Here is a 24,825-nt window from a genome sequence, read left to right on the forward strand (position 1 = left end):
AGTACAATATTTCGGCGTTCCTGTACAGCAGAGGCGATGACCGGTTTTTTATTTCTGCACTGCTGCAATAAGTTAGAACAGAGAGGTTCCTCTCTGGTTAGAATAAGACAAATATATTTTTTCTCTATAAATTTCATATTTTACAAGTATGCAGAATCTAAAAATTGTGGACATAGTATGGAAAATATTTAAAAAATTGAAACGCTGGTGGATGGAAAAACCTAAAATAATCGACCCGTTTTCAGATTTTCCTTCGTCGTTACTGCAAAATCGGTTGAGCCGATTGCATTTCATAGCGAGTTCGTACTTCTACTGTAGATGTCTCCTACTCTCCTATGCTTCCATAACCTCTCTAGGCGATCGACTTAAATTGAACGAAGACTGAAAACAAGAGAGTTTGTCCGTGAGGTTTGGTCAAATTCCACCCCTTGCGGGTCTCGTCTTTTTTTTTCTCTCTCGCTCACGTGTTATACTTTCTAAAAGATTGTTCACGCAACCATCTTATTCGTTGAATTGCAACATTGCAAGAGACTTTTTGTTTTCTAATTATTGTTCTTGTATCACACAAGACTGTAGTGCCTAATAGTCGTACCGTTCTCTGTTATCTCATCCGAAGACTGGAATCAAATTAACAAAACTGAACTGATTAAGACAAGAAGGTTCAACAGTTTTTACACATTAAACTTAATTTAATGTTAATATCTTTAATCACTGATAAATAGCATCGTTTTGTAGAAATCGATTGCCTATGAAGCATCATGATGCCTCAGTCGTGGGAATCGGCGGACAAGAGCTTAAAAAAGAACGTGTTAAAGCCTGGAATATTTATCAAGAAACTAACGGAAGGCTCCACGTGCACCGTTATCGTGGAAAATATAAACGTGTTTGGGACATCTGAAGCGGATTTAATAGAAAAATATCACACCGTTATCCTTGATGGCGAGCGCAAAAAGATGCTGGTGATAGGGGAAGCTGGTTCAGAGATAGATGAAAAAATTGAGAGAGTACTTTGCATGATGAATGTTAACGAGAAGAGTCTTATTACCATTGTCGTGTCTCCAAAGCAATTGGACAAACCTGTAGTTAGTAATAATTCTGTAACAGTCAAGTTCGAAATCACATTGAATCACTGTAATCGTCACAAACCAGTTTGGCAATGGCACACAAAGGAAAAATATGAGGTGGCTTTGAGATATAAAGAGATAGGCACCGAATTGTTTAAGGACTCTCGATTCGTGGACGCGTTTCACAAGTTCAGCAAAGCTTGTAAGCTTCTAATAACGCTAGAGCCGATTGCAGACTTGAAACTAGACAAACAACTCGAGTGTAATATTAATGACTTGAGGCTTACATTGTACAACAACATGGCGATATGTCAACTGAAACGTAAGAACTATCAATACGTCATTACATTGTGCACCAAGGTGTTGAATAAGGATAGTAATAACGTTAAGGCCTTGTACAGAAGAGGAGTAGCATATGGTAGCATGGGGGACAATGAAAGGGCTATTGTAGATTTGAAGGTGGTACTCGCTTTAGAATCCAGTAATCACTCAGCCAAAGAACAACTCGATGTTTATAACACTAGATTGCAAAAATCAATTCAGAGAAGTAAAAATATGATGAGAAGAATGTTTAAGACTTACTAATAATTTTTAAGTATTTCTTAACTATACATATGCTTTTCTATAATTTAATATCCATGTTACATAAAAAAACAAAGTATATTTTATAAATAAAAAAGTATAAAATGTTTTTATTTCTATCTGTTGTAACTTATTATCTTAAAGCTATTATCACTATCATGTGTAAATTACCACATTAGTGTTGTACCTCTTAAATCAATAGTTTTAATTAAAAAGTTGTACTATGTGAGGTTACAGATGTACAATATATATATTATTTATTTCTCATAATTTTTTTATTACAATTTTTATTAGTATAAAATGGATAACTGAAAGAATTATATGTGCAGTAAATATACATAATGCATCCTACACAAGTTTTTTTTATTATACAAAACTTTAATAGAGGTAACTTTCTTAATAGCCACGTCTACAAATTATTCAATAGTGTCATGTCTGTATATTTTTAATTATATCACAACTGTAAATTATGTAAGATATTACAAGTTTTTTCATACAAATATTATTATCTGTAAATGACTTGGACAATTTGTTAGTTTAATCGTTATATGTTTGTCAGTTTCCTAATTATTTTATAAAGTTGCATAACAATATAACTGTTCTAATATGAGAAAAAAATATTTAATAATAATTGATGTTACATATTATCTCAAGTTTGAAGTACAATATTGTGATAAAGAACAAATAGTCTAAATATAAAGTACAATTGTTGAATTTGATCACAAACTTGGGTTAATATGTAGTCTTGTGCTAAACTTATTCATATATAAGCCTATGAAATTTAAAAGAAAACTTGAGGAATTCTATAAAATTAGTAAATAAAATTTAGCACACAGAATCTTGGTAACCAAAAATTAAATTTTAATGGCACCTCCATAATCATTCTGCTGTTATCCTACATACATGTATACCCCATTTTGTATAAAATATTGTACAATAAGATGACGATTATACGGCTATATTAATAATACAAAATTCTTTACTGACTCAACTATTGTATTGTAACTCAATTAATAAAACAAATATATTAATAAAGAATATTTTTTAAAAAAGCTGCCTCTAATATTTATATCTGTCAATAAAGATATAAAAAAATATCATTACAAAAAATAATGTACCCAAATTTTGAATCTATTATGTTAAAAAGCTGATATATTTTGGTTTATAAATGTGAACTTGTTTCTTACGTACGTCTTCACCATGTAAATAATTCAAAATATCAAATACATATATAAATAAATTCTAGTGTTATTAAAACCACCACCAAGTATAGACTTCTAATTTTTACTATGTTAGGAAAATATGAGGCATGTCCTTTTTTATTTAATAAATTGTAATAATTATCTCCTTCAATAAGTCCATGTTATAATGTATTAATAAATTTCGTGTTAAAAGACTATATGCGAGTATAAATAAAATATATTACTCTCTCGAGTACGTTATAGATCAAATATAAAGTACATTAGGAATTATTTGGCAAGACTTGGTAGAGTTTTTAATACACGTCAAATTGTATTATCAAGATTGCTCATTGAACAAAATTCATGGAGATCAAAAACCTAATTTTTCTACATATGCAGATTTAAATAAACGTAATATTACAAACTTCATAAATTTAAAGTATTCACTGATCAGTTTTATTCAATGAGCAATATAGAAAATGTAGTCCAGCATATCTACGACACAAATTTGATTATTATTAACAGTGTGTTGTGGCAATAAGACTTATATTATTCTTAAATAGATCAATATAATCGGACAACTTCGAGATATTGCATTTAATAAAGTCATTACATTTAATTAAGTCACTACAACAATATGGCGTGTGAATATCTATATCGGAGTCAATTAAATAAGTTCTTAACATTTTTATCACTTTTTCTTTTAAACTACTTAGAATGTGAATAACATCGTGCAATATATACATTCCTTCTTTTATTAAACAGTAGTACAACTCATGTAGCGCGTTTCTGGCACGAATGAAATCTGAACTTTGTTAGCCCAAGCATATAAATAACACATAAAATAACAAGAACATAATCTTAAGACATAATCCATGCAAAACAAAATCCTTATTAAAACAAAAATTCAAAATGCACTTTAAATATAATGGATACAACAGAAAGCTTGATATAATGGAAAAAAAAAAAACAATGAGAACTATTAGGACTTATTTTCCCCTAATGTGTCCTGATATTTTCAAAAATGCACTTTTCTATTTTTCAATAACTTTAAATATATATTAACATCCCCGTGATAAAACTTTTAGGTTAAGCTACAATAATATTTTTCACCAGTACAAGATTTTATTTTTACAACATTCACATATCAAGGATATACTAGGCAATACTAGTAATCATGATTTCCATCAATCTAACGCTGTTTTTATAATTAGAATACATCGTATATACATTCACAGTCATTTTCAAATTAATGCTTCCAAGCCATAATGTTTAATCCAGTTTTAAACAGAGAGAAAACTATTCATGGTGGTATGTCAAGAGATAATGATATTGTAAAATTTGATTACGCCACTTAATATTAACATATAAGGATGCAATATTTCGATTCGTTTGAACAATTAGGATATGGATATGAGAATGAACGTTACAATAATTTAGGCTTGCCATTGGCAGTCACAGTGGCGTTTGTTGTTGAATTCGTTGCCGCAAGTTCAGCAGCCTGCGCCACTGCTACAGACACGGACTTCTCCACGAATTGTTGGTAGAGTGGCTTCATGAACTAAACAAAAAATTTTTTTAAATTAATATTACACTTTTATGACAATTATATAGGCGACGACGGATAATTATACGTTACTTCTAAATTTAAAGATTTTTTATTATTTTCTAGCTACACTAGATGCAGCATTCACTTTACGGAACTTAACGCTGAATATAGAAAAAGTATCAATAGTTATACGAAAGAAATAGTTTTTTAATTAAGTAATGGATGAATGTTTTTTGAAAGGGAAAGTGTTATCAGTGTAATATAGTTATTAAATATTTGATTATATATGAGTCGAATGCCATACCTTTTCGATATTTGCTCCTGTTAGCACTCAGCTTATGACAGGAATAAAAAAAGACAATAAAAGAGAGTAATGTTAATGGTTACTTCTATTATGAAACAGTTTTGTTCAGTAAGAAAAAATGCGAAACAGATGTGTAAGAAACATAAAGAGTCGAAGAGAAAAGCAATATATTCAGAATTAAAGATAATTAAAGATTAAAATTAGAAAAGAAAAGCGTGTGATCAGATATAGCCATGTCTATGAAGATCTCGATAGGTAAAATGACATATAGGTATTGCAAATATAATCACAATAATGGACAGAATTAAGTATCTTAATGTATACGTAAATTTATAACAAAGATGAGCGCATAGCCAGACCTGTTGCAATAAAAAAACGTCACATATTATTATGTGAACACCATATATACACATTATGTTGATAATATGCAAAGTATACACAGATTGACAAGTGTTGCTTGTGATATATAAAAACAGATATAAATTTTCATGAATGTGATTTTAGTGCAGATTTAAACATTCCATAATATTTTACGATATTAATTTTAATATTTTTTTTAAAATGTATTTTATATTAAATAGTGATCAAATACGTTAGAAAAAGTACATTACACATTTATAAAATTAATAAGTGATAAAAAAAACTCTACCTTTCTCAAATATCGTTTTTCATTAGTACACTGTGAACAACATAATTGTTTATCAGAAAGGTGTTATATCTATACAATAAGAATCAAAAGCAGGTACATAAAAAAAAATAAGGAATTTTCAATAATTTTTAATAAGACAATAGTACTTACATTTTCCCATATTTTACTGGCTAAGTCATCTATCTGCGTTCCAATTTCTCTAAATTCTCCACTATACCTAAACAATACCCGAACAAAAGATGGCACTCAGAAATTCTGATTGTAAAATAGAAAATTTTAACAAATGCAATATTTTAACGTACCTTATATATGCCCATAAGACAAGCGTGAGCAAGCCAGTACCCATAATAAGATTACATATATTTGCTAATGTGTACAGACCAACAAGACCAAATATTCCAGATAAAATGTACATGGTAACGGCAATTGCGAAAAACACTGCTGGCGTTCGCGCTGCTTTAAAAATATTTTTGCTCTCATTGTGTGCTTTAAATTGTGAGAAAGAGTCTTCCATGTCCTATATATTGTAAAAGGGAAATAATTAACAATGAAATAGATATTAAAAAAAAGATAAAAAAATTATAAATAATTAATTTAAAAAACTGCAGCAAAGTTAAACATAGTCACCTTAACCAATTTTTCCATATATATTTGACTGAATTCCTCGCCACCCATCTTTCGTTTATTCTGGAATAGACGAAGAGCTGAGTCCACGCAGTGTTGATGTTCGGATTCTAAGTGAGCAGTCGCTAAAAATGGTTTTGCTCCACCGCACACGTTTTCCATCATCTGAAGGTACAAATCTTTAGCTTCTGCTACAGCGGTCAAGTTGTTAGCTTCCGCCGTGGCCTGTAAATGTAAAACGCGATTACTGCGGTTGAAACGATTGCATGTTCCAGTTGAATAAAACAAAAATAGATTTGATGATATTAAATAAAAAATTACAAAAATCGAATTATTAAAAAATCGCTAAATTATACGTACCACAAGCATGCTTTTCGGTTCAGGAAGTTCATCTCCCTTATAAAGATTGATGTAACTCTTGAAATATTCCAATAAATCTTTTGCTTTTACGACTTGGCCGTTGATTTTCTTAGTTACCAGATTTTCCGGCGCTAGTATCATCGGTATGAGCACTTTCAACTGTTTCTTGAACTCGGCTTGTATCTCAGATAATCTACCGTCGAATTTCGGATTTGTTGCAATCTCAAGACCGGGATGCGGCATGAGAAAACACGATATGTCCGAAAAGCAGGACTTAATGTGTTTTCGCAAGCTTTGCAATTCCGGATGTTGCCTATCAGAAATTTCCAGTCTTTTGTCGAGCAATTTCTTTCCGCCGGTAGCGCCGTAATCAGCCTCGTACGGATAAACCCAGTCTCTGACTAAAAACTGCAGTCTTTGAAAGGGCGTGCTGTCGGTGCTTTCCAACGCCAGTCTACCGTATTCGGTGAACAACTGTAGATGTTGTAGATCATCCTCTTGAATGTTTTGTGACAGATTATATATTTGCACAGAAGACACCATTGTACTTAACGCGAACACCGTCGCGCAGTCTCGCACAGTTGACTGACTGTCGAAAGCGCCTTGAGTGTCCATAAGAATTACAGCGACCTTTTCACCGTTCGCCAAGGTAGCGGGGTAAACCTTCGACCACATCAATATTCCTGTGGTATCCCTTTCGGAACCACCCCTCCATGAAAAACCACTTAGTGGTTCATCTTCAGCGCCCAACCAAGAATCGGTATTACTGTGTAGTGTGTACTGTTGATTAACGCGATGAGGAAATTACCATCCAATAATTAAGGTTGTGTTGATCGACGACGAGCAAGCATGAAATAATACAAATCTCGTAAGTATCTGATTACATGTGTATGCTTTATTTTAATTTAAACATCAATGATTTAAATAACAAATGTCAGTTATTGAGTTATCTACCTTGTTATCCATGTAACGCAGAAAAAAGTCAAGAAGGAAACTTTTGCCTTTCCTGAAGGCACCTGCAACAGATACCACAACCACACTTCTATCTTTCACGTCGTCTTGTAGAAGAATTTCTGACAATGCAGCTTCATCTAATTCAAAGGTATGATCTTCTGGATGGGCAAGTACCACTTGGACAGGCCGCCCACCATCCGCGTCTTGCATCTGTGCATCCATCGGTGAGAGCCTTTCTATTCGATCAAATTTTCCTATATGATCTGTAAAAGAAAACTCGACTAAAAAAGCCATAATTACAGACAACAGGTAATAATCAATAATAATAATGCAAATACAAAAGATTGAGTCATTAAAAGAATTAAGAAATTTTTTGTATTATTTTATCTTCAAAAATAATCTCTAAATAAAACTTCTCTAGAAATTTTACTTTTTAAGTTATAAAATTTAATAAACGTCTCTGTTACCCAAAAAGCGTGAGGTACAAGAGAAAGAATAAATTATATAGACGAGGAAATTATACACAATCATATGTTTTGACCTTCCGCTCGTGTATTACACATGACGTGAAAATAAGTAATTCAAAAATAAAACCGCCGCCGGTCAACATTTAACGCATTGACTTGTGACAGGTATCTTGGATTACTGTAAGACCAAATGGAGATTTAAATCATCAATGCGAATGACAGGCTCACTGATTTAAAGATCAAACATAAATTGCCGGAAGATTATTGTTAAATATTTCATCGATGTAGTCGATGCTATCTTGATTATATCTTACAACGAAATATGCAACTTTCGTGATATATTATAATAAAGATTTTTTAATCTTAACAAATATATTAACGAATTATTTTTTTAAATTTAAATGACATTTATTTTTATAGTATAGTTTTCTGGTAATCACAAAAAAGTTGAGTTTCTCTACTTAAAAAAATGTAAAACGAGGGATACCGTTATGATATAACGGAATACCGAACTTTCAAGTAAAATAGATGAAGCGAAACAAGAAACGTTCGTTTTCAAATTACTACCACATAATAGAATAAGCTAACTGCTAGACCGTTATTCGTATAAGAGTATGGTAATAGTCATATGGCAAAAGGGCATACTAGAAAATTAATTCAAAAAGAATTTATCACAATTTCCTAGTTTTTTTTTTACGCAAATAAGAATATATTTATATTTAGGATAAAAATTGTTTAAAATTGATATTTACGTATTGCAAATAATATTTATTCTTCAATTATTATCATTATTCTTAACACATGATTTTTTATGTTAAAATAAAGAAAAATATATGTTCATCATTAAGAAGCAAAAGAACATTTCACGGTTCTTACTATGATAATCTTTCAATATTAAAGCGCGTTTTGTTCGCGTAAAGAAGCTGATTTCATCACATCTTTACATAATTTTTGTTAGCGATAATAAAGAAAATATCACAAGAAACTGAAGCTTGATAATCAACGATAGTTAATAGTTTAATAATAAAAAAATTAATAGATACGCACTATTTATCTTCTTTTATCATAATTTTCTGATTATTTTGAAACACGATAAAATTTTTATTGCGATTAAAATTTTTATAAACAGTAATGAGTAACAAGTTTGAAAAGATAAATGAAAAATAATTAACGTAGAGATACACTTTAAGTAATCTAAGACATTTACAATTCCAACTAAAGTTGGCAATATCTTGCATCATATATCGTGTATATGCGATAGTCGACGTATTTAGTGACATTGCAGCATGCTATGCTTCGTCATACTGGAGGCAACATATCACGGTCAGTTCATAGTTGTTTTATAATCCTATGACTATTACGTTTTTATTGACGATCTGGCATAAATTTCTTTAATCAAAAGTGCTGGAAAGATATCAAACAAATTATATAAAGGTTAAAATAATGTTAAAAATAATTATATACATTAAGCATCTGTGCTTACTCTTTTTATATTGTTAAAAAATTTTTTTTAATTTTTGCCTGTAAATAATATTTATCGTTTCGAATTATGTTTACATAATTCCTGATTGTGCATTTATATATCGGAATTGCCTACCAAATTTATTTTTGTTGAAAAAAAATTATTTCAGAAACATTCTTCCGAATATTTATATGTTATCGAGGATTTCATAGTAAGAAATATGTGAATCGTACGTGGCACTTGTATTTTCACACAATTCTAAATATATCTCAGTAAGATCAAATATACAAAATGTTTGTAATTATATATGAGTAAATTGATGTCGAGATTGGTATAGTTTTACACGATGGAACATTGGTTCTTTCATCGATAGCATTCAATGATTACGCATTATGAGCGAACAATTAATTATACTCTTGCAATTTTAGTTCCCGTTCTTTCTACGTCTTTACTTCCACTTCAGATCTTCATCGTCATTTACGTAGTGCATATACCGCCGTCCGAACACCACGACTCCTTATCTTACAATCGTACGAATTATTACAGTGTTGTTAATTATAGTCGTAATACAAGGCCACGAATTTCTCGTCTAGACGAATGATGAAAAATGGGAAAACGCACAGATCTTTGCGCAATGTATCCTTGAATGTTATATTAATTTGCAAGTATATAATAAACTGATAAACATCTAATAATTTAATGTAAACACATTAAACTTCTTCTAGAAAAAAGTAAAAATAACATATTATTAAGATGAGTTCAATAAAGCAGTCAATAATGAATCTTAATTATAGGACAATGATATGAAGAAACGGCTAAATTTTACAGGAAATTCGTGTCATATCGATCGTTCATATGCCGTAAGAAGCAGTTTTCAAGAAAATTTCAGACTTCCCGTGATTTAATAATAAACTTTCACATTGCATCCTTTTCTTCGAATCGCTTGAAGTACATACGAGATATTACCAGGATTTACGTGCATTCGAAAGAACAGAACGGCTTTCGCCGCGAACAATCTGGAAGAATTGTAAACTTAGAATAAACCTCTCATAAGAATCGCAGGAAGAATTCGGACGATGCCTAAAAAGTCGCCTACTAGTCGCGCAAACTCGTCGCAAAAATTTGATCCGGCGAAACTACCAAGGTCGCTTTTGTTGGTTTTCTTTTGTACACATAAAGAAGTATTTTATAGAAGAGAAAAGGGACTCTCATGTACCGAAGGAACTGGTGGAAGGAACCTCCACTTACGTGGAGGAAGTGAGTCGTCGTTTCGAAATTCACATAAAATTGTATTTTTGAGACTTTCAGCGATGCGATTTACGAATGAGAAAAGGAGAAATGAGCGAACATGGACGAATGATTTAAAAAGAACGGTCTAACAAAATGTTTAACCGATCAAGAAAAGCAACTCACCCATATTGTTGGCTGTCTTATCCTGTTGTGGTACACGGTTCACGTTCTCGTCGAGGGTCGTCATCGGGGCCTTCTCGGCTGAAAGCAGATTTCTAATTAACGTAAATTCAGAACTATTAAGAGTAATTAAAGTTAGTTAAATAGGGTTATTAAGTTGATTTAAGTGGATTAAGAAACATTGATTCCAACAGCTTGTCACAGATAATCCAGTCAATCGACAAGACATATCTTGCATTTCCAAAAAAGTTATCTGACAAACTAACTCGGGTTCTGCTGCGCTTCCACATACACGCTACGTTGTATGTCATTTCCGAAATTGGAATTGTGAGTCGTCGTCGTCGTCACATACGCGGTCTGCTGTGTCCTCGTTCTCGGCGGTCTCGCCGGTTCCTTCGGTACATCCGACCTTTCCGACGGCCTTGACCCAGAAGGGTCGTTGAGCCGCTTCCGTCTCGGCATTACTTTTCTCTCGGCCATACCACTTGACTCTCACATTCGTCACCGAATCGACACGACACACGATGCTCACGACAGGATCGTAACGTGAATTAAACGCGAATTAAATATATCGGGAAAGGAAACACTCAGGCACGACGCGTAGATGCACTGTGCATACACGATAGTCGGGTACTAAGTCCGCGAGGAGAGCCAGACTAGAAATATCCCGGTCGCTAGTGGTCGGTGCTCTTGAGGCCGTGCGTGACGGTGAACCTCGCGAGTTGGCAGCATCCCACGAGTGGCGATGCCACACCGACAGAAATCAACTGACACAATCGCAGAAAACGGTAGTGGGGCATGCACATGGGCGCCGACAGGATTTTTTCGAGTTAACGCATGTGTTTTCAACGAGACAGACTACAAGCTCCAAGCGTCACTTGGAGAATCTTCAGACTACACGTTCGAAAGATGCTTTGTACAGCATTTATACTTAATTTATACTTTGAGCGGGTAAATTTATTTTGTCAGTGACAAAGAGAAAAGTTTTCTCCTAGCTTACACCGAAAAAAATTATTTGATTATATTAATAAGACGTATGATTAAGTGTGTTTTAGTGAAACCAAGCGAAATTTCTGATTATTATACAATAGGACTTGAGATTTTATAATTAGAATATTTAATAGACTTTACAATAATCCGATAATTTCTGTAAGACTTTTAATTCGCTTTTAAAGAGTTATAATGATTGAATCTATCAGATTTCCAGTTAAAGATTAAAGTAAGATAAAAGTAAGACTTTTCAGTGTAGAATTATGATCTATTATTGTTAAGAAATCTAACACTTCTTTAATTATTTTAGAAAACTGCATCTCTAATTGTAGAATACAATGTACTTTGGATCATTACTTTCATTCCTCATATCTTTATTTTACTACAGTTTACTAATCTTTTCTTATCCCAATTAGATGTACGAATCTTATTAAATATATATATAAACTTTTTAAAAGTCTTTCAGAATAGAAGTATATTATTACGATTCGGCGACGCTGATGGAAATGCACATTCGCTGTTTTTATATCAAAAGTGGGGATAAAGGCAGACATGAAAAATACAGGATGATACAATAACAATGCCATCAACGTGTCTTTGCGTTAAGCTATTGCTGTACGCGACGTCGAATTCAGCTTCGTTCGACACATTACGAGACAATTTAATGACGATTGCCCGGAGAGAACGAGTGCGATTAGTGATGAAGAAGAGAAAAATGGCCCCGATTAGATGTTACATTCGTCCAAAAGATAACGTTTCATATTTCTAAAGTGTTTGATATTGTTAATCATACTTATGATACTAAAAGAATGAGTAACGTGAAAGAATATAATGTGTTATTTTATGTGCGATTATATGATTATACGAACTAAATCAACGAAAAAAACATATAAATTCTATTATTATATCTCGAAGGAAATGCAATATAAAGAAAATATATTTTTAACATTTTGTTAAATAATATTGTTGTAAAAGATCGGATACTTTATCCGCTTAGTGAAAATAAAGATAATAATAAATTTTCTGTATAAGAGAGAACAAGGAATATTTAATGAAAATTATGCATTCACTACTATAAAACGACTATAAAACGACCAAACACGAAACCTTCCATATGTGCAACGTAACTTAATTGAATACTGCCAGCGGCGATAAAATTATCCATTGATACCAATCACAAAGAACCAATTGTTGTCGTCATTATGATTCTACAATAGTATTTCTCCTTCAGAGAAATATTGCTACGCTTGTGTTTTATTAATATCAAAACGAGGTCATTGTAGATATAAAAAAATAAGTAATAATCAATACATCAAAATTTTTACGATTAAACAGTTTTTAATGTCCCAATCAATCTGTTGTTCGTCTAAATGAAAATGTGCTTTGGCAAGATTCCATAGTCTGTATGCAAAACGACTCACACGACACATCTTTCTAATTTCAACGGAAATTATAATAAAATGTAGAAGCAAATTATGCAAGAATAAAGAGAATAATTTTTTTCATAAATTATTTAAACAATTAAAAAAATAATATTACAGTTTTTTCATTGTTAACATTTTTATCGACAAATTCTTTATTCGGATTTAAAAATAGTTAAAAAAAATTTCTTAGAATCACGACTAAAGAACTCTCTGGTGAATAATCAGAATAATCAGTTTTAAAATCAGGAAATCTGTAATTAGTGATGCAATATAAAAAAATATAAACGCGCGTTACACACGTAGATTAACATTACTTTCTGAATATCATGCATGCACCTTGGACTTTCTTGACCTTTGGATATCGTTTAACGTGCTGCTTTTTGCATGAATTCGTGATCGTGTATGACGTACGCGGCTAGGTATCCTTGCGTGGACTGTAAGAGAAATAACGAGCTTAGGTTTAATTTAGAAACGGATGACACGAATAATTTCGTACACTCGTATACGCGAACGCCAACTGGGAAGAAGATCGCGCCATATGTCGCAAATATTGGCACTGGCATCCTTGCAAAAACTTTTAAGTAACGTCTCAAATGTTATAAGTAGAAATTATCAACGAACGGAAACCGGTGTGCAATCTATATCTTAGAACTGTCCTATTTAAATATTATATATCGTACAAAAATATTTTACATACATTATAATATGTTACATGTATTATAATATATTACGACGGTAACTTTAAATACATTGCTCATTTTTAAATTTTTACTTCTACAAATGTATGGCACTAATAGTTTTTTAAATATATTAATACCAAAACGTTTAATTTAAATTCTATACGTTAATAAAATTTTCTTGTTTCAAGAGTAGTTGCTCTTCTGCTTTGTGCAAAAATTGTCGATGGTATGAGGTGACACCGTCATGCAAATACAATCAAAGTCAATAGTTACTCCATGCGGATTTTTATCAATGAAGAATTTTAGATCGGTACCCGATTTGCACGGGTGATAAAGTGTAAAGTTAACGATCGCGATGGGCGTTACACATGAAATTACGACGTGCTTTTATAAGATATTTATTTTACGAAGGTATAGCCCCCACTAGAGTGTTTACGCGCGAAGGCAAATGTTTTACGACAAATGAGGGTTTATTGCGAGAAGGAAAACCTGAATGCGAATGCGAAATCGGTAAACGAGAAAAAGAGAGAGAAATAAGAAATCGCCCTCATGTAAACAAATGTGAGTGAGTTAGGATTATTGTTGGCTCCTTCAGACATTCCGGTTATCGTTAATTTCGCACACGATGCTATCCGGTATGGGGTTTATTTATATTTCCATCTCGCGTATATGTCGAGCATAACCGAGACCTCTGAAGTTTATGCAATACCGTATGCACTTGGGTTATGAGCTCTGCAACGGCCCGAAAGGTTTACCCCCGCGATTTTGCGAGTTTCAACCAATAGATTCTTAAATTTTCACTGGTACGTTACGCTGAATGAAATAAGATGCGATACCGTTCGACGCGAAACGTTACTCTATCACTGAAGGGAAAAAATCTAGTGCCTTCAGTAAAAACTGTTTAGTTGAGGCACTTTTTAACGGTACAACTAAATATTTTATTTTGTATAAAAAAAATTATTTTTTTGATGCAATTTTTATATAAAAAGCAAATTATTTTTAAAACTTTAAAGAAAAAAAAAAACAAAGTCATGATTAGTATCAATCGAACGCATCTCAGGTTTAAATTGTGAAAAGATACATTGGTCTATTGTGATACACTTTACGATAGATTTGGTTGCAATTTCTAGCTGAATGATTCGCATCGTATACGCACGATGTGGCTAGTACAGAAATCAATACTATCGAACTTCCTTCTTCTAAAAGCCACACTTTATCAAGTTACGGGATAAGTTAGCGTGTACACGTACGTTTCTCTCTGTCGCGCGATAAAAAAATATATCGTGTCATATGCAATTGCACTTATGCTCCTTTTTACTGCGAGCCCCAACTAACTCAATTGCATCGTTGCGTGAATTACGAGCAACGGAAAACGGCAGAAATATACGGTTGTGTCTCAAAAATAATGTCACGATCGCGTTACATGGTACCGAGATTGCGGCGTCGGTTATGCCTGCAAACGCATTATACAAAGTTCGCTCTTTTACGATCTCAATGGGTCGCCATCATTCAAAACTTTGAATGCAAAACGTCATCGCGCAAGAGAGGACATAAAGATTCTTTATGGACTACGTGAGAGCACGTGAGAGCCAATCCCGTTAAATCCTTAAACGTCTTCGACGACCGGTCGCGAGGGTGCCTTCCCGCTTGCTCTTTGGACGAGAACCCGTACTTTCGCATATGTGTATCGCTGGATCGCAATTAATGGCGCACGACCGATTGGCTTCCGATTCATCTGACTGAATAATGCAAGTCTAATTAGCGAAGTGCACAAAGCGTGGGAGCGCTCGATGAATCCGACTCGTGGAGAGAGAGAGATATGCAGTTTACATGTTAAGTATGTATGTGCGCGCGTATTGACGCGCCGAGAACACGAGCATTTGCGTTGGCTCGATCGTCGGACCTCTCTCATCAGCCAATTGACATCCTTGTGTAACTTTACTTTATATCACGATTGTTCGAGTTATTGCGGCCTGAATAAAGATGCAAATTGACACGATGTGTCCTACAGTCGCATCATTTTTAGAATTTATTGAATTTTTATTTTCCTCAAACGCGTACAATCAAATTTTCTTAATTAGGACATTGCGATTACTTTAAAAAAAATAAAAAAAAAAAAGAGAGAGAGAGAGAGAGAGAGAGAGAGAGAGAGAGAGAGAGAGAGAGAGAGAGAGAGATACAATCAGCAGCTTGGAAACGTGGTGTAAAGACACATGTTACTAGGCACGAGGAGTGCCAGTTCTAAGCGGATGTAAAGAGAAACTCTAAAGAAGAAACACAAGCATAAGTCATCGAGAGGGGGGGAAAAAAGTCGTAACGATCGTACACGATCACGTGTCTGAAAGTTAGATGGATAGCAGAATCAAGGTACACAGCACGCAGCGGAAACTTTTCCCTCATCCAAGCCTAATCGCCGTCATCTAACTAACGTTCCGCTTGGATCTGTCGGGAAAGAAACGCCTATAGCGGTTACCGGAAGAGAAAGGTGACGCGTCCCGCAGGTGGACGGCCAGGTACCGCAGGAATCAACTTCAATTAACTCGGTGAATTGTCTCGGGAGGGAATTGCCCTCCGCCGCCGCGCGAGTCCGGTGTAACACAGTCCGCCGGACTTCCGCCTAATTTATCGCGGGCGGCTCAGAAATTTATTGTTGAGGCGTTGTGTTCCCGTCTGGCGATGGACCGTCGTAAACTATCGGGAAACCGGGGGAGACCGCCGGCTCTCGTTTCCATCGGACGTGCGTACAAGCGCGGTGCACGCTCGGCGCAAGCAAAGCTATCGAATGCTATTCAATAAAACACGCGCCACGTCGAGCTGAATAGGCGTATTCGCCAATATGCGACTCTCATTTCCAATCCCGGAATACGTGCCCGCGCGTGTGCGTGCGTGTTATTAGAACGTTACGCCGCTTTGAGCACGCCGACGCGCTTCTCTCATTCAACATATTGTCGCGCGGATTTCATTTAATTCGGAATAATATTACGACTTCCTGCCACGAGAGCGAGAGAGGAAGAGATGTAGAGATAGAGAGGATGCGTTGGATTCTCGACGCGAAAAAACGTGTTCGCTAATTTCGCGCCGAGAGATGAGCACACGCGCGCGTATACGCGCGGCTCGCCGGCGGACGGATTAAAGCGACACGCCGATTCTAAAAAGAGCAATTTCGTTATAACGTACGAGCGTAACGCGTTTTCGCGTTTCCTCTCGCGCGCTTGTTGTTTGCCTTTGATACTTGTAATTTTGAAAATCAAATCAGAGTCGACGCCAGCGGGATGTCCTGCAACCTGATTATCTGCGTCGCTCTCTCTCCCGCGCGTTCCTGCTTTTGTTTCCTATTACTCCGCTAATATATTTTCTCCAGCGATAGAGTAATGCACATACCTGAAACATAACGTCTGCAGCGAATAAACGGGTGATATAAGCGAATAACATTAATTTTACGATAAAGAGTTGCAATGTCATCTGCAATCATGTGTTTGCAGATTAACTTAAATTGTAAATTAATATCTTCAGGCAACCGTCTTTCGTAATTTTAAAGTGCTCGATGCGGAAAGAAGCAGTCTTATTAGTTACGGTACATTTTTTAAAGTTCCGAGTATAAATAGATTCTAGTAACAAGCAATCAAGTTTTTTGTTCTTTTAAAGAAAAACTTTGGAATGAAGAGGATGTAACGTGATGTGCTACTTTTGTATTACATTTATATCTATGTAATACTTGGTTGAGAAGTCATTAAGTATACACGTAAATGTAAGATGCAAGACGTAATTAGAAACGAGAAACTACGTACACTGTTAAATTCGGATTGTATCCAATTTGTGAGTTGTTTTTAATCATTTCTATGTCACTACTACTTCTACTCGATACGTTTTTAACTTTAAAAATCAGATAATTATTGTTCGATTTCTCTCAAGGAAAATTTTAAGAAATTTCTAAATTAAATTATACTAAAATGTAAGACAGATATATTTGTTCCAGAAAACTAAGTTTACGAATTTTTTGAAAATGTTGGAGTTTAATTACTGGTTAATTTAATTAAAACAAATGTAGTAAAACAATTTCACTCAACAAATATATATTAAATTTGATGTAAATTAAAAGTTTATTATTTATTAGTTGCATACGTTAATATGAATGCTTTACTTTTAAACTGAGTAATTAAATTACAGAAACGAATTAATTAAACAAAGTTGTTTTTTTAATCATACGTTGTGTCAAAACAGTAAATATTGACATAAGACGCATGTGGAAGTTATAAGATAACAAAACATCGTTTAACTCAAAGAATCGATTTAAATTTGACCTTTTACTCTATTAATACTGTGCTTCTCTTGATTTTTCTAGTTCCGCTCCGACTTTACATCGCGCTCTAAATTTACATCAAACTTCATCCTACATCGCCATCGATCGTCGAGATGTTAGCGCTCGTACGACAAAGGTTGCACGTTTAAAGCGATTACCGTATACAGTCGTTACGTTATTGCGTCACAGAGTTACTTCAGCGGGCTGTGCAACAATCCGCGTTGGACTCGGCGGAAATCTACCGAGTTAACATCGCATTCTCGGGGGGGGCAGGCCTTTGACTGCGATCGACCGTCGAGCTAGAGTGTGACGTTTGAGACACGCGGTAGCTCGTGCAATTCTTAACCTTGCTGACTAATTGAACGGCAAGGTCGTGCAGATATACGCAGCGAGCGACGGAGCTATCGTCTGTCGTGGCGGTTTTGCCGCGAGCGGGCGGCACCTACGAGAACGCGCTCTCCCCACGGTGGAGAGCTCCACATGTCGTCATTCTCTTACCTCTTGACAGGATCCCGCCGCAGATCGTTTCGCGCGGCTCCGTGCGCGCGATATTTTTAGGCCCTTGCGTCGACACACGGCCACGAGACGGCCGTGTTATCCCGGTTACGCGAGCACGCGGCATAACCTCCACGCGGGCGGTCGCGCGCGCGTCTCGACACGATTCCCGCGGTTTCCCGTCTTTCGCGTCGATACATCGACGATCAACACGATCGACGGAGACGCGTGTGGCCCACGCACGTTCCTTCGAGGAAGGTGAATTTGCGCGACGTCACCCTCCTTTCCCTTCTCTCTCCTCCTCACTCTCTCACTCGTTCGCTCGATCTTGTCCCCTTTCTCGTTCAGTCACCGTGATTTGCGAAAATTGCAGGTCACTCGCGAATCAGAAGTTGTAATTCCATGAGCGCGAGGGGATTCGAAACTCGAGAAGGGAAGCGGCACGAGCAAGGTGTCACGCGACGACACGACACGGGGCACCACGTCGCGCCGTGTGTCGCTCGCGCGCACAGCTGGCTCGCGTCCGAGGTACGCGCGGCGAAGCTCGCGATCCCGGCGAGAACGCGCGTGCGAGCGGCGTCGCGCGGCCTCTCGTCGACCCCGTCGAAAACGGCGAGAAATCAAACGGAATACTCACCCACATACGAGCTGCCGTGGTTGTCGTACTGTTTACGTTGTCCAGCGTCCGCCATATTGGGCTCCCGCGTGACGTCACGTCCGCCGTTGCGCGCCACGGTCGCCACTCGTAGTCTCGCGACGAACCACGACGAACTGCGGCGAACTTCGCCGCGCGTGTCGTCGACTCGTCGTTCGTTTGTCGTCGCGCGCGATTCGTATCGCGTTTCGCGCGCGGACGATCGCTGCTCGTCGAGCGTTGAGTATAGGTCGATTTCATTTGGTGGTGAAACTAAAATTGGCGAAGTGAAATCGGATAGGTTGAGAGATTAATGCCAATTTCACTTATGACGTTTTTGACCGGTGCTGGGTTAACGACTCAGGTTTTTTCCTTTAGAACTGGCCAATCACAGTTATTCCCTTCTTCAGAAGAATAGCTGTGATTGGACCTTATGACTTCATTAATCGCTCCCAGGGCTGCTATTCCGCCAATACTTGAATTTTAATCTTGAAATCGATTGCAAAGAATAAAACTAATAATTTAGTAGCAACAATAACCATTGTGCTTTCAAGTATAATTTTTTAACAAGTAAATATTACATATAAATGTATTTTTTACGCGCGGTTTAATATGCTCTCGCAAGAATTGTAAAAATCACAGTAAGCTTCTATCAATTTATAAACTATTCAGTTACATATAGTTATATATTTACTATGTTGGTATGTAGATACTTGTAAGTCAAGCTAAACGATGACCTAAAGAAATGTGTACAGCAGTTATAAACGCATCGATGACGGAGTCATTTACATTTTACAGCGATTAACAATCGTTAGCCGTCTCCTTTTCGTGAGCATGAGTTGCGAGCCTGAACGAAGACGAGCCTGCATGAATTCGCTTTAAATTAAATATAAATTAAATGTATCTATAATGCATTAAGGTGTATACCGATGTTAAATGTAGCGCGCTCGCACGATCGCCATGTTGGTGTGACGCGGAGAACCGTCCAATCCGCGAACGAGACGACGTTCGAAATTCGCGGCTGCATTCACGCGGGATCGTAATCGCAAAGTCGGCGGTCGGTTCGCGCGCGTTCGGTCGTGAGATCCGCGAGAATCCACGGAAATCCACGGGAATCGAAGACAATCCGCGACCATTGTCGGTCGTTTCGTCCTCGGCCGTGTCCACGGTAACGATATCTAACGTCCGTGAGACCCGAGTCGCGCGCCTCGTCCAGGATTTTGCGGTTTCGTCGGTTGTACCTTTCGCCAACGAGCGGATCAGTTCGCGCGCGTTTGGTGTTCGAGTCCGCGAGAATCTGTGGCGATCGTCGATCATCTCGTCCCCGGCCGCGCTATTGATGGCGATATCTAACGAGTCTGCGAGTTTCCGAGACGTGTGTTATTCTGGATTTGCAATTTCGGCGGCTGTGCTTCCTTCGCCAACGGACGAGTCGATTCGAGTCGGCGGCGGGGTGGCGGGCAGCGGCGACGAACCGCAGATTGGTTTGGATCGCAAATGCGGTAGGAACTTTTATTTCTCATTAACGAGCATTTATTCAAAGCTGCAATCAAAAGTATAACGGGAAGCGTGATTGCGAGAAATATGGAGGTATATGCGAATATTCAAAGTAAATTCGTTCTCTCCCTTCCCCCCTGCCCCCTGACGAGTGGACGCTCCCTCTTCTCGGCGTATCGTGATTGCTCGCCTTTCCGAAAGATGGCGGCACGGCTCACCTGCGCGTCATCGCGTCCGAGCGCGCTCGATAGCGCGGTCTAGGTACTTCATATATAGAAACCCGTGCGTGATCACGGATATACCCCATGGTGGAACGTGGATGCTGTGCGCGGTGGTTCGTGTCTCGTACATGCGCGGGTACGCAAGACGACGATACGCGGAGAGAGGAGGAGGGACGACGACGTGCGTGTGTTGTGCGTGGTGTGTCCGCGACGTTACGCGCAGATCTCTCGCTGTCGTACGCCGTAAACGCCGTTATCGCGAGTGACAGCCGTTCGTTTCGGCGAGACGACGACGACGACGACGACGACGACGACGACGACGGCGCGGCGGCGGCTGCCCGTGTTGCGCCGTGCTGCGCGCAACGACGATCGCGACGCGCGGCCATCCAGCTAGAATGCTCGACGGGTTGGTAAACAAATCTCGGGTGGAGGTGGGACTCGCGAGGAGGGAAAGGCACCGCGAGAGGCTGACGTCGTCGCCGGGTGAGGTGACAGCGGTGTGGTGGCGAGGATCGAGTTAAGGAAACGCACGCAGTGTTGCTCTCGCGACGAGAGCGGAAATTCAAACGGTTTCGCAGGACCGAACAGGAGCAGGAACGACAGATAGACAGACACGCGCCAATTTGGAGATCGCCTCGCGTCGCGTGGGTGTACGTGGTGAGAGTGTGTGCGTGCGTGTGTGTGTATGCGTGAGTGTGTGTATGTGTGTGTGCGCGCCGTAGCCGAAACGGACTCGCCGTGAGATTCGTGTCGTGCGGCCAATCGGTCCGTCGATCGTCGATCCTGACGATCGCTCTCGCACGTGACTCTCGCGCGGACTTTGGCGCGGTGCCGTCGCCGGCCCTTTAAATCGCTTCCCCCTCCACTTACGGGCCGCGCGCGTGTAACGGTGCCCCGGTCGTTTAAAACCCACGAGGTCTGTACCGGTTTACCCTCGACGTTTAAAGGGCCGCCTCTCGACGACTCGTCCCGGCCCGGCCGTCCTCCACTCGTTCGCTCGCTCTCGCTTTCGATGCCGCCGTCGCTCGAACGTTCTCCATACGGCGCCGCGAGCAGTCACGCGCGCGAGATCGTGAATACACGGCGCGACGACGCTTGACCAGTGTTTTGGCAGCCAGTGTTTGGATCACCGACGAGCAGCAGCCCGACGACGATCTTCCCTGAGAGGAGGAGAGAGCCTCGAGAGGAGAGAGCCCGCCCGGCTCGGAATGCGGGATTCCTTCGCAGTTTTCGGCGAGACGTGTTTAGCCTGGTGAGTGCTACTACTACTACTACTATTACTACTATTATTACTACTACTACTGCTACGTGCCCTTTGTTTCCCTCTCCTGGCAGTCGGCGACGTCGGCGCCGGCGCCGTGTATCCCGCAGGATCCCGCGCCCTCGTGCGATGGATTCTACGCGGAATTAATCCTCGGATTACCGGGCGCACGCGTTCGTTTTTACGCCGCTTCGGACGGGACGGGTTTGCCTGACGAGTATTTATTATGCCTCCTTTATCCGCGCGCCAAAGGGGCGTTTTTTTAATTTATGACAATAATAAAATTGCATTAAAATTAATGGACGTCGGAGAATCATTAATTGTTGAAGTTTCTCTTTCTCAAGTGCCCGGAGAAGTGAAATTTAATGTACAGAGTATTCTTAATGCTTTACGATTTGCGCTTGGTCCACAATTCAAGAGGTGATTTCGTTACGAGACGGCCGGAGAAAATTATCGACCAGAACGAATTATCTAATTAATAATTAAACGGTATAAATTATAGTAAATGTTGAAATATGAGATCTATATAGGCTCTTGTATTCGAGAAGTTTTTTAGCGAAGAAAATAGAGCAGGTTTTTTGAGGAAAAAACAATCTGAAATATATAATAGTTTTAAGTTTAACACTTGCTGCAACACGTACACCAATTCTATACTTTCGATCGAGAAAGTCTCGAGGCAATTTTCGCTACTAAGAATTTGAGCGTATCTGGTATGCATTAACGCACCTGCATACGCCGCGTGTCACGTGAAAATTTGCATAAACTCAATGCATATGTATATTGCTATACGAAACTGCGCAAAGTGCGGCTGCATGTGTGGCACGCGCGTCGTCGAGATATTAAAATATTAAGATTCAATCGATAGCTCATTTTCTCGGGCGGGCTATGTTTCTCATAAAGCGACTTTTAACGAGTTCGCATGATTGTCGACGTGTGACGCGCACAGCTGACGCACGCGCGCGCGTGTGTGTATGTGTGTTGCTTTTGAGCTGACGAGATCCCGGTGAAACGAGCGAAATTCTAGGCGGACGCGTCTTCGCACGTATACAGAAACGAATTTCAGAGTTACGGGTGTGTATGTATCCCGCCGCCGCGAATATCGAATAATCTGCCGTGTGTGATAGCCGATACCTTTGCCCGTTGTCGGGCGCTTTTTGCCGGCCCCGAACAACACTCGGTAACGAGGATAAAAAACCGAAAAGTTCATACCTCGCGCGCACTCTGACGCCATATCGTTCAAGGAAAATACGATAAAAACCCGGGATGCGTGTAAACAAAAGTTCGTAGTAATTTAATAGTGACTTGGTTCTTACGTCACGAACGACCCCTCATTGCGATCTCTCTTTCCCTTCTCCCCCCTCTCACACGCATGTAATTACATACTTTTTCCTTATTCATATCATGCAAACACATGTGCGACTTATTAAGATATGTTGAGCTAGCTGAGCCTCCTTTTTTTTTTAATTAAAAGATTCAAATGAAACATGAGCTTTAACTTTCGCTATCGTGTTCCATCCTTGTTAAACGCGTGAGAAATCTAGTTTTTTGTCTTTATTCCCTGCATTTCTCCTTTTTTCGTCAAAATATTTTATTTAAACTGATTTATTGTTCGCTTGTATTGAGCTTGGATTCATGGGTTTACTAAACATAAGTGAAATTTATACCGTTCAAGTTATTTTTACGATAAATAATATTGAATTATTTTTATTTCAATTTAGAATCGTATTTAAATTGTATCATTAATGATTCACAAATATGACAGTAATACATTATTTTTGTTACTTTTTGCATAAAAAAATTTTGTCAAATTTATGGAAAATGTATTTTAACATATTTTATTACTCTTCTATTACGTTCTTTTGTGTTGTGACTAGCAGGTAGCAATGTAATTTTTTATTTATAATATATCGCGTTTTGCAATTAACATAATTACGATTAATTTTTTAACCAAGTATTCAACGTATTGCATTGATTAATTGCTAATTATGCGTCTCGATAATTCGATCTTAGGTCAGTTTCATCGTAAGTCGACGCGATTACGTGTCGCCGTAGCCGCATTCATGTGTATTTTTTTTATCTTATCTTACGAGCGTAATTATTATTGAACGAAGTCATTTTGCGTGCTGTGAATAAGAGCGTGTAAAGAGACGTCGATGTGTCGTCGCAGGCGCGGTTTTTTCTATCGTTTTTAACTGCGATCGCATTACGATCGATGGCGAAGACCTCGGCGGCTCGCGGAGGTGCCAAATGTTGTGCCTAATAGATTCCCGTTGCCAAGGAGCGCAGCCAGCTGCGAGATATCAATTTATTAATCTGACTTTTGCCCGAGAGAGAAACGCGGCCGGTCGAGTGAGTCGAGTCGCGTATTTTTTAACGTGGAAGTTTTTTTTTTTCTAGTTACTTTAGACGCTTAATTGCAGACACGCAAATATACTAAACGATAGAATACACATCGATAAATTGCTCGTTATATCAATAAATTGTCGAACCCTATTGTACTTCTGACGATCGTCGCCCCCGGATGTATTATGTTTGAGATATAATGCGAATCGATCCTCCCCGGGTATTCGCGCAGGCAACCGATCCGTAAGTTATTACGTTGATATTTCCTCTCCTATGCTATTTATGGCCAGAGATATTTGTTTATATTTGTCCTATAAAATACGACGCGCGATGGTGAAAGCTCTATCGGCAGTCGGCGCACGATGCATAGCCGT

At 38.1% G+C, this 24,825-nt stretch overlaps 2 protein-coding genes and 1 long non-coding RNA gene across 9 annotated transcripts; 2 read left to right on the plus strand and 1 right to left on the minus strand.

Moving 5' to 3' along the window:
* Positions 1–331: 331 nt before the first annotated feature.
* LOC105836506 (70 kDa peptidyl-prolyl isomerase) lies at positions 332–2,698 on the plus strand. Its single transcript, XM_012680581.3, has 2 exons — positions 332–659; positions 736–2,698. The coding sequence occupies exon 2, from the start codon at positions 759–761 to the stop codon at positions 1,647–1,649; it is 891 nt and encodes a 296-aa protein (XP_012536035.1). The 5' UTR covers positions 332–659; positions 736–758; the 3' UTR covers positions 1,650–2,698.
* LOC105836503 (atlastin) lies at positions 2,255–19,281 on the minus strand. Of its 7 annotated transcripts, XM_012680576.3 has the most exons (10): positions 19,133–19,255; positions 16,878–17,081; positions 10,610–10,687; positions 7,268–7,530; positions 6,314–7,093; positions 5,957–6,178; positions 5,632–5,846; positions 5,480–5,546; positions 5,330–5,359; positions 4,682–5,039 (listed from the first exon to the last, which is right to left on the minus strand). In XM_012680576.3, exons 3-10 carry the CDS (start codon positions 10,671–10,673, stop codon positions 4,902–4,904), a joined length of 1,779 nt encoding a protein of 592 aa, XP_012536030.1. In that variant the 5' UTR covers positions 10,674–10,687; positions 16,878–17,081; positions 19,133–19,255; the 3' UTR covers positions 4,682–4,901. The 7 variants fall into 7 exon arrangements, with proteins under 7 accessions (XP_028049701.1, XP_028049702.1, XP_012536025.1 ...); XM_028193900.2 differs by lacking the exons at positions 4,682–5,039; positions 16,878–17,081; positions 19,133–19,255 and adding exons at positions 2,255–4,388; positions 10,873–11,086; XM_012680571.3 differs by lacking the exons at positions 16,878–17,081; positions 19,133–19,255 and adding an exon at positions 10,873–11,086 and having other exon boundaries at positions 2,485–5,039.
* Positions 11,420–12,634, plus strand: LOC114255375. Its single transcript, XR_003626660.1, has 2 exons — positions 11,420–11,557; positions 12,055–12,634. It is a non-coding gene; the product is annotated as an uncharacterized LOC114255375 (long non-coding RNA).
* Positions 19,282–24,825: the final 5,544 nt, after the last annotated feature.

Source organism: Monomorium pharaonis, chromosome 10 (genome assembly GCF_013373865.1).
Source record: "Monomorium pharaonis isolate MP-MQ-018 chromosome 10, ASM1337386v2, whole genome shotgun sequence".
NCBI classification, from domain to species: Eukaryota; Metazoa; Arthropoda; class Insecta; order Hymenoptera; family Formicidae; genus Monomorium; species Monomorium pharaonis.